This window comes from Gopherus evgoodei, unplaced genomic scaffold (genome assembly GCF_007399415.2).
Source record: "Gopherus evgoodei ecotype Sinaloan lineage unplaced genomic scaffold, rGopEvg1_v1.p scaffold_57_arrow_ctg1, whole genome shotgun sequence".
Classification (NCBI taxonomy): Eukaryota; Metazoa; Chordata; order Testudines; family Testudinidae; genus Gopherus; species Gopherus evgoodei.
The window spans coordinates 91,427-101,000 of record NW_022060078.1 but is presented as its reverse complement, the minus strand read 5'-3'; the positions used below and the strand labels follow the sequence as shown (position 1 = coordinate 101,000).

The following is a 9,574-nucleotide window of genomic DNA, read 5'->3' as shown; positions in this document are numbered from 1 at the left end:
TTTTCTTCCTGGCACTACTACTGTGAGAAATTAGTGCTTTGAAATACTTGCCTGGGATGTGACTGGTCAATTGCCTGATTGGTTTTGGACCAGTCCCCTGGATGGAGCCAGACTGAGGGATGCATTCTGAGCTGCTAAATCTGGTGGTGGTGATGGTGGGGGGGTGTTCAAGGACCGTTCCTGCATTAATCCAGCCAGAGGCCTCTAGGAATACTTCCAGGAGCCTGATCTGCAGGCCCTACCCGTGGGAAGGGATCCCTGAAGGGTCTGGGCCTCGGAGTGGACAGGCAGCTGAGCCGAAGTTCCCACAGCAGTGCCATGGCCAAAAGTGCAAATGGGATCGTTAGCATCTCAGAAAGATTGAGAGGGGTCTAAGGAAACTCTGGGTACCGAAGGGCTCGGATACAGCGGAGAAAGGCAGACCAGGAAGTTCCTCCAATGAGGATCCCTATTTGTCAGCGCTGGGTGAACGTCTGTGCTGTGAGAATTGTTCTCTGTCTCCTCTGGGGGAGCGGTTTGCTGTGGCTGGGCGACACCTCTGGGCAGGGAACCTGGAGGGATCAATAATGCTGCAGGGTGTTGGGTCAGAGAAGCGCCTGGAGAGGAGAGGTTTGGAGCAGCCCTTCACTTGGTCCCCGGTGACCTCTGTGAGAGACGTGGTTTGGGTACAGAGTCACGATGCTTCGGAGAGGACAGCTCACAGGGCCCCTCCGCGGTCACAGTGAGGCAGAGGCTGCGAATTCCAGTCCCGTCCCTCGCTCCGGTGCGCCGGGGCTTTGAACTGGGGCTGGCTGGTCCCCGGGGGGGTCTGGACAAAAACTTGAGCACCTCTCGCCAGCTGCTAACCCGGCCGTTGTGCAGTAGCGGACGCAGGTCGACACCGCTAGCAGGGCTGATGAGAGTGGGAGAAAGAGGGGACAGTGGGGATGGGGCCCCAAGCTCCAAACTGTCTGTAACTGGGGTAAAATGGTACCATGGCCCCAAACTTCTCTCCCTGGGCTGGACCTCTGGGCCTTCAGCACCGTCTCACGGTTCCCCCAGCGTGGCCAGACAGGTTCTCCCACGGGCCCAGCTCGGAGAACCAGGCGTGTCCCACACGCCTTAGCCCCCTCGGGAGTCAGTGCGGTGTGCGCCGAGCCAGCGGCGGTTGGGCTGCTCTCGCTGCAGCGAGGCCGGCTCCCGGGGGGGTCACTAGAGCATGGAAACCTAGAGCTCCTGCCTCCGCCAGTAGGGACGTGCTGAGAACCAAAGGGAAAGTGGGTGACAGAGCTGGGACTGGAGCCTTAATTCCTGGCCCCAAGCCCCACTCCCTCCATCTCTGACCCACTAGACCCTGCTCCCCTCCCAGAGCTGCAGAGAAAACCCAGGAATCTGGGCTCCCAGTGTGCCCTCCCCCACAAAAAAACCCTAGAGTCTCTTCCTTCCCATGATGTATATAAGGGAGACCAGGGTTGACATGGCTGCAGGTCGGGAGTGAGGGGCACTGGCAGGGCTGGGGGGAGCCCAGGGCTAAGCTAGGAGGGGGCTGCAGGTCGGGAGTGAGGGGCACTGGCAGGGCTGGGAGGAACCCCAGGGCTGGGCTAGCAGGGGCTGTGTCAGGATCCTCGCTGAGCCCCTGGTGCTCTCTGTCTGGCACTGCTCGGTTGATTTCAAGGTCTCGTTCCCCCTGCTCCGTGAACGGCCATGCTGAGGCCCCGTCTGCTCTCTCTGCCCGCAGGGCTCGTGGACACGGCCGGTGGCAGTGCTGTGTGGTGAGTGCCCACCGAAGAGCCCAGCCTGTTCCGAAGCACTGGCCCGCTGCAGGAGGAAATGGAGTACGAACGGAGGTACCATCTCCCCACGCCAGTGGGCCCATGCAGCCCTGTACTGGGAGGGCTGGGGCTGCTGAGGGGAGTGCTCTCTCCTAGCAGGCAGGGCAAGGGGTGCTGTTGGGTGGGGTGGGGGCTGTGCTGCAGGTCGGGGGGCTCTCCCCTAGCAGGCAGGGCTGGGCGCTAGAGGGCACGGAGCAGGGTGGGGGCTCAGCAGGCAGTGCTCTGCCCTGGCAGCCCGTGGGGCTGAACCTACACTCCTCGTTCCCCCTAGAGGTGGCCGTGGGGACCGGACGGGCCGATATGGTGCTGCTGACCGGTCCCAGGACGACGGCGTGGATGGGCGGACCCAGCGAGACCACGACTACCGGGACATGGATTACCGCTCGTACCCCCGCGACTTCAGCAGCCATGAGACCGCTAATGAGTACGACTCATCCGAGGAGCAGAGCGCTGAGGTGGGCTATGGCCCCGGGGGCTGTAGACTTGTGGGGCTGGGTGGGCCCTCTGCCAGGGGTGGGGACGGAACACTAGTGCCGGGCTGCCCTGACCCCGTCCTCTCCCGCCAGGATTCCTACGAGGCCTCCTCGGGATCGGAGACTCAACGCAAGCGGGACAGCCCCACCGAGCCCCTGGGCTACCCCGGCGACGGGGACTACCGCGACCAGGATTACCGGCCCGAGCCAGAGGAGGAGCAGAAGGCCAGCAGCATCATCATGCTGAGGATGCTGCCCCAGTCTGCCTCCGAGAATGATGTAGGTCTGGGTGTGGGGGGCTGGGAACCAGAACGCCTGGGTTCTGTCCCCAGCTCGGGGAGGAGAGTGGGGTCTAGTGCTTGGGAGGGGTGCTGGGAGCCAGGACTCCTAGGTTCTGAACCAAGCTCTGGGAGGAGAGTGGGTTCAAGTGGTGGGGAGGGAGGGTGCTGGGAGCTGCTTTTCCACTGATCAGCTGCAGGATGTCACATGAGTGGCACCTTCTACCTCAGTTTCCCCTTGTCTGTACCCTGGAGGTGAACGGTGCTGACCGTGCCCCTTCCGTGTGCTCCTCCCCCCCCAGATCCGGGCCCAGCTGCAGGCGCACGGGATCCAGCCCCGCGAGGTGCGGCTGATGCGGAACAAAGCCTCAGGTGAGCACCTGTTCACAGTTCTGCCTCCTGCCCCCCCTTTCCAGCTGGGAGCCCGCGGCGGTTCCCCCTGCGACGCGCGCGCGCTCGATGTGTCTCTCTCGCTGGCAGAAACTGCCCAGGCCCTGGTGCTTCCCAACCCGCACCAGGCTTTTGGCTGGTAGCAGCCCCCTGCCCGCGGGTCCATGCAGAGCAGGGCTGGTTCGGTCCGTCTGCAGGTGGATCCCGCCCTCGTTGCTCTCTCTCCCTGTCCTCGGGGAGTGCAGAGGAATCCTCGGCCAGGCATGTGCCCCTCCCGCCCTCTCCTTGCTGGGCACGAACCCTGGCCAGATCGGAGCCATGCTAGAGGCTGCGGCTGGGTTCTGCTGCGGCCCACTTCGCTCCCAAGGCAAGCCGGCGCTAGGGGACGCCGGCATTGGGCCAGCCCTTCTGGGGAGCGCGTGGCCAGGATGGGCTGGGCTGAACAGGTGAGTTGGCTGTTGTCTCGAAGGTATTTCCTTGGTGTGTGTTGCACACTCACTCACTCAATCACACACACAGAGCCAGTGTTCTCGCTCCTTCCAAAGCAAGGTGTGTAGATATTTATATTTTTAAATCTGCATTAACCCTGTGTTGTGCCAGGCCTCATGGGGACGCTGTGGAGGAGAGCCCAACTTTCAGCCCCCCCCACCCCCCGCCTTTTCAAGGAACAGCCCCCTGCGGAGATGTTTCCCAGCATGCACTGGCCCATTGCTTGGAGCACTGCATCCTGGGATCTGGAGCCTCCTCGCTGGGTTCTTCTCTGGAGGTTGGGCCTGCTGTGTTTGACCCACATAGCTCAGCAGAAGTGCGGGGGATGGGGGGGAGGAACCGCTGATTGCCCCACTGGAGTCCTTACCCCCAGCCCCCAGCAGGCTGCTGCATGGCACAGCTGGGGCTAGCTTGGGAACCCTCAGCCAGGCCGAGCTAAAGGCAAAGGGAATCTGTGTGATGGGACAGAGAGACCTGGGTGGGAGCAGGGAGCTGGGCAGGGGGTGCTCTTCCCTGGCAGACACTGGGGGGTGCTGCGCTGTAGGGTGGGGGGGGCCTTATAGGGGGTGCTCACTGGTAGTCAGGGCTGGGCACTGGGGAGCGTCCTGCTGTGGGGCAGGAAGCTCTGCAGGGGGTGCTCTGCCCTGGGAGACAGGGCTGGGCATTGGGGGGTGCTGCACTGTAGGGCAGGGGGGCTTGGCAGGAGGTGCTCACTCTGCCAGTCAGGGCCAGGCGCTGTGGGGCGCCCTGCTATGGGGCAGGAAGCTCTGCCCTGCCAGTCAGAGCTGGGCGCTGGGGTTTGCACTGCTGTGGGGCAGGAAGCTCTGCCCTGCCAGTCAGAGCTGGGCGCTGGGGGGTGCACTGCTATGGGGCAGGAAGTTCTGCCCTGCCAGTCAGGGCCGGGCGCTGGGGGGTGCACTGCTATGGGGCAGGAAGCTCTGTCCTGCCAGTCAGGGCTGGGCGCTGGGGGGTGCGCTGCTATGGGGCAGGAAGTTCTGCCCTGGCAGTCAGGGCTGGGCACTGGGGGGTGTGCTACTATGGGGCAGGAATTTCTGCCCTGGCAGTCAGGCCTGGGCACTGGGGGGTGTGCTACTATGGGGCAGGAATTTCTGCCCTGGCAGTCAGGCCTGGGCGCTGGGGGGTGTGCTGCATGGGGCAGGAAGTTCTGCCCTGGCAGTCAGGGCTGGGCGCTGGGGCGTGCACTGCTATGGGGCAGGAAGCTCTGCCCGGGCAGTCAGGGCTGGGCGCTGAGGGATGCTGCTATGGGGCAGGAAGTTCTGCCCTGGCAGTCAGGGCCGAGCGCTGGGGGGTGTGCTGCATGGGGCAGGAAGTTCTGCCCTGGCAGTCAGGGCTGGGCGCTGGGGCGTGCAATGCTATGGGGCAGGAAGCTCTGCCCGGGCAGTCAGGGCTGGGCGCTGAGGGATGCTGCTATGGGGCAGGAAGCTCTGCCCTGGCAGTCAGGGCCGAGCGCTGGGGGGTGTGCTGCATGGGGCAGGAAGCTCTGCCCTGGCAGTCAGGGCTGGGCGCTGCTATAGGGCGGGGGGGCTTTGCAGGGGGTGCTCTGCCCTGGCACCAGTACCCCAGCGTGATGCTGGGAGTGCCATGCTATGGGGAGCCTGTGAGCAGAGCTGGGTCCTAGGACCCTGAGCAGCGCAGTAGGGGGCTGGAGCCTGTTCTCCCTATGGGGGAGAGATGCTCTGGGGAGGCTGCATGGGCAAGTAGAGAGGGAGCTGGTCTGGCAGCCAGGACTCCTGGGCTCTGGGAGGGGGCTGGGGCCTAGTGGTTAGAGGTGGGGGGCTGGGAGCCAGGACTCCGGGGCTGTACTGTCTCCAGCCCCTCTGTTGGGTGGCTGGTGCTTCCCCTGTCCTTGCGCCCCCCATGTCCAGGCAGGGTGCCCCCTCCGCGCCCCCGGCCCCGCCCTAGGGGGTGCCGCGAGAGGGTGCGTGATGTTGGCTGGATCTGTTGACTAACACACTGCGTCTGTATCTGAATGCTGTCCTCCAGGTCAGAGCCGCGGCTTCGCCTTCGTCGAGTTTAATCACTTGCAGGACGCTACCCGATGGATGGAAGCCAATCAGGTTGCTTTGCCGCACTTGACCCCCACAAGTACTGCTCCTGTTACCGTCCGACCCACATGCCTGGGCCTGCACCAGCCCCCCAGGGAGAGCATCACCCTCCACCCCCTTAGGGACTTGTTAGGGCTTAGAGCCAGCACACCTGGGTTCTCTCCCTGGCTCTGGATGGGGGAGTGGGGTCTAGTGGCTAGAGCAGGGGGGGCTGGGAGCCAGGACTCCTGGATTCTCTCCCTGGCTCTGGGAGGGCAGTGGGGTCTAGTGGCTAGAGCAGGGGAGCCAGGACTCCTGGGTTCTCTTCCCAGCCCTGGGAGGGAGCGTGCTTAGAATGTGGGGACCGGGGACCAGGAGCCAGGACTCCTGGGTTCTCTCTGTGTCTCTGACAAGTGTGTTCTGGTGGGCGGTGGGAATGAGGATGCATGTGTTCTGTGCCTGGCTCCGGGCGGGGAGTGGGGGCTGGTGGTTAGAACCGGGGGGGCTGGCAGCTGGGACTCCTAGGTTCTCTCCATGGCTCCACAAGGGGCGTGTTGTCTAGTGCTTAGAGCAGCAACAATGGGTGCCAGGACTCCTGGGTTCTTTGGCCCGCTCTGGGCGGCAGTGCGGCGAAGCGCATGGCAGAAGAGGATGTTGAGAGATGGCACCAGCCCCTTTTCATGCCGCAGGGCCCTGACACTGGCACCTGGCCCCTCTCCCGCGGGTCACTCCATCCCCAGCCCCCCACAGGGGGGCCAGGCTGCGAGCTTTCCCGCGGCAGTGCCAGCGCCAGGAGGTAGGGCAGGGAGGGCGCCCGGCGTCAGCCTTCCTTAAGTCTGTGTCCACTGGACCTGGAGGAGGTCCCGGGGCAGAAGAGCGAACAGCTGTCAGACCAGCCTCCAGGCCCCCGTATCCCTGAGATCTTGGTCTCCCCGGCCAGCTGGCAGCTTGGAATTGGCTTTGACAACGGCCCTCGACCCGCGCGGCTCCGTTCCTCTCCTAGCCAGGCCAAGCACGTGGCGGGCGTCCCCAGTGGGAGCTGCCATGTGTGGCCGAGAGGCTGGGCTTCGCGGGGTGGGGCAGCGGGGCGCTGCGCAGGAGAGGGTCGAGTTGGCGCGGCGAGAGGGCGTCGGATCAGGCCCTGGCAGGGCCATAGGCAGAGCAGCTAGGCTGAGGTGTCGGGAGGTGGAGGCGGGCAGGGGCCATGCTGAGGTGGTGGCCCAGAGGTCGCCGGAGGAGCCGCTGGCTAGCAGGGCATGCAGCGATGGTTCCCAGCGGTGTCAGGCGTTGTGCCGCGCGGGCGTCTTGGATCATGGCTGCTCTCTCTCTTTCTCTCTCTTTCTCTCTCTCTCTCTCTCATCCGCTCCCTCCATCCTAGCAGCCGTTGGTAGCTCGGAGCCGGCCGTGCCGGCAGCCCCAAACGCTGGGCCGGCACAGGTTAGCTTTGTGGTAGCCACGTAGCCAAGACCCAAACCTCTCCGGGCCTGTGGCCCCTCCCTCCCTCATCCGTTCAGCAGAAGGGTTTAAATCTCTCTCTCTCTCTCTGCTGAGGCAGTGACGGGTGCCCCCTCGCCACCTGCCAGCTCTCACCGCTGTGTCTTTCCCCCGGCAGCACTCCCTCAGCATCCTGGGCCAGAAAGTCTCCATGCACTACAGCGACCCCAAGCCCAAGATCAATGAGGACTGGCTCTGCAGCAAGGTACAGGAGGGGGGCACTGGCCACTGAGCTAAGGGGCGCTGTGCTGCGGGATGGGGGGTTGTGGGCAGGGGGTGCTTTCCCTGGCAGTCAGGGCTGGGCACTGGGGAGTGCCATGCTGGGGGGCGGGCTAGGCAGGGGGTGCTCTCCCCTGGCAGTCAGGGCCGGGCACTGGGGGGTGCCGTGCTGGGGGGGGGGGAAGGAGGCTGGGCAGGGGGCGCTCTCCCCTGGCAGTCAGGGCTGGGCACTGGGGGGTACTGTGCTGCGGGACAGGGGGCACTCTCCCCTGGCAGTCAGGGTTGGGCACTGGGGGGTGCCATGCTGTGGGATGGGGGGCTGTGGGCAGGGGGTGCTCTCCCCTGGCAGTCAGGGCTGGGCACTGGGGGGTGCCATGCTGGGGGGGGGGGCTGTGGGCAGGGGGTGCTCTCCCCTGGCAGTCAGGGCTGGGCACTGGGGGGTACTGTGCTGCGGGACAGGGGGCTGGGCAGGGGGCACTCTCCCCTGGCAGTCAGGGCCGGGCTCTGGGGGATGCCATGCTGCGGGGGCTGGGCAGGGGGCGCTCTCCCATGGCAGTCAGGGCTGGGTGCTGTGCTGCGGGGAGTGGGGTGGGGGACTCGGCAGACGGCAGTCAGAGCCGAGCATGGTGGGGGACTTGGCAAGGGGCAGTCAGAGCCGAGCATGGTGGGGGGCTCAGCAGGGGGTGCTCTCCATTAAGAGTGTCTCGTTAATTCCTGTTTCAGTGTGGAGTGCAGAATTTCAAACGAAGGGAGAAATGCTTTAAATGTGGCGTTCCCAAATCAGGTGAGCTAGAAACAGCTCCCATCAGACCCTGCAGCGGGGAGTCCCGCAGGTTAATGCCCTGGCTGAGCTATTCCCACCCCCCATCAGACCCTGTAGCGGGGAGTCCTGCAGGTTAACACCCTGGCTGGGCTATCCCCCCCCCCCCCCGTGCGCCAGACCCTGCAGCGGGGAGTCCCACAGATTAATGTCCTGGTTGAGCTATCCCCCCTCCCCATCAGACCCTGCAGCTGGCAGTCCCGCGAGTTAATACATGCTTTCTGCCCCACCCAGAGGCTGAGCAGAAGCTGCCCCCAGGGAGTCGGCTAGACCAGCTGGTGGCGCTGTCGGGCCGGGAGCTGAGTCAGGGCCTTCTGCCTCTGCCACAGCCCTACCAGTCCTCGGTGCTGTCAGCAACCCAGCCCCTGGCCCAGGCGTCAGAGCCCTGTGCTGAGAACGCCAACGACAGTGAGTGGGGGGTGGGCTGTGGGGGGCAGGGGGAAGGGGGGGTGGGTCTTGGGGAGCAGGGGGCTGGCTGTGGAGGGCAGGGGGAAGGGGAGGTGGGTCTTGGGGAGCAGGGGGCTGGCTGTGGAGGGCAGGGGGAGCAGGGGGCTGGCTGTGGAGGGCAGGGGGAAGGGGAGGTGGGTCTTGGGGAGCAGGGGGCGAGCTGTGGAGGGCAGGGGGAGCAGGGGGCTGGCTGTGGAGGGCGGGGGAAGGGGAGGTGGGTCTTGGGGAGCAGGGGGCGAGCTGTGGGGGGCAAGGAGAAGGGGGGGTGGGCCGTGGGGAGCAGGGGGCTGGCTGTGGAGGGCAGGGAGACGGGGGGGTGGGCCGTGGGGAGCAGGGGGCTGGCTGTGGAGGGCAGGGGGACGGGGGGTGGGCCGTGGGGAACAGGGGGCTGGCTGTGGAGGGCAGGGGGACAGGGGGGGTGGGCCGTGGGGAGCAGGGGGCTGGCTGTGGGGGGCAGGGAGAAGGGGGGGTGGGCCGTGGGGAGCAGAGGGCTGGCTGTGGAGGGCAGGGGGACAGGGGGGTGGGCCGTGGGGAGCAGGGGGCTGGCTGTGGAGGGCAGGGGCAAGGGGGGGTGGGCTGTGGGGAGCAGGGGGCTGGCTGAGGAGGGCAGGGGGAAGGGGGGGTGGGCCGTGGGAAGCAGGGGGCTGGCTGTGGAGGGCAGGGGGACGGGGGGTGGGCCGTGGGGAGCAGGGGGCTGGCTGTGGGGGGCAGGGGGAAGGGGGGGTGGGCCGTGGGGAGCAGGGGGCTGGCTGTGGAGGGCAGGGGGAAGGGGAGGTGGGCCGTGGGGAGCAGGGGGAAGGGGTAGTGGGCCGTGGGGAGCAGAGGGCTGGCAGTGGAGGGCAGGGGGAAGGGGGGGTGGGCCGTGGGGAGCAGAGGGCTGGCAGTGGAGGGCAGGGAGAAGGGGGGGTGGGCCGTGGGGAGCCGGGGGAAGGGGGGGTGGGCCGTGGGGAGCAGAGGGCTGGCAGTGGGGGGCAGGGGGAAGGGGGGGTGGGCCGTGGGGAGCAGGGGGCTGGCTGTGGAGGGCAGGGGGAAGGGGGGGTGGGCCGTGGGGAGCAGAGGGCTGGCAGTGGGGGGCTGGGGGAAGAAGGGGTGGGCCGCGGGGAGCAGG

The 9,574-nt window shown here is 66.2% G+C and overlaps 1 protein-coding gene across 1 annotated transcript in view; it reads left to right on the top strand.

Moving 5' to 3' along the window:
* Positions 1-209: 209 nt before the first annotated feature.
* LOC115643305 (RNA-binding protein 10-like) overlaps positions 210-9,574 on the top strand; it is a 10,489-nt gene continuing 1,124 nt past the window's right edge. Inside the window, exons 1-9 of the mRNA XM_030547184.1 lie at positions 210-480; positions 1,718-1,826; positions 2,083-2,266; positions 2,378-2,563; positions 2,865-2,934; positions 5,446-5,519; positions 7,099-7,185; positions 7,923-7,983; positions 8,254-8,427. Of these exons, the coding sequence (XP_030403044.1) occupies positions 1,810-1,826; positions 2,083-2,266; positions 2,378-2,563; positions 2,865-2,934; positions 5,446-5,519; positions 7,099-7,185; positions 7,923-7,983; positions 8,254-8,427 (853 nt within the window). The 5' untranslated portion in view covers positions 210-480; positions 1,718-1,809. The remainder of the gene's footprint in view (positions 481-1,717; positions 1,827-2,082; positions 2,267-2,377; positions 2,564-2,864; positions 2,935-5,445; positions 5,520-7,098; positions 7,186-7,922; positions 7,984-8,253; positions 8,428-9,574) is intronic.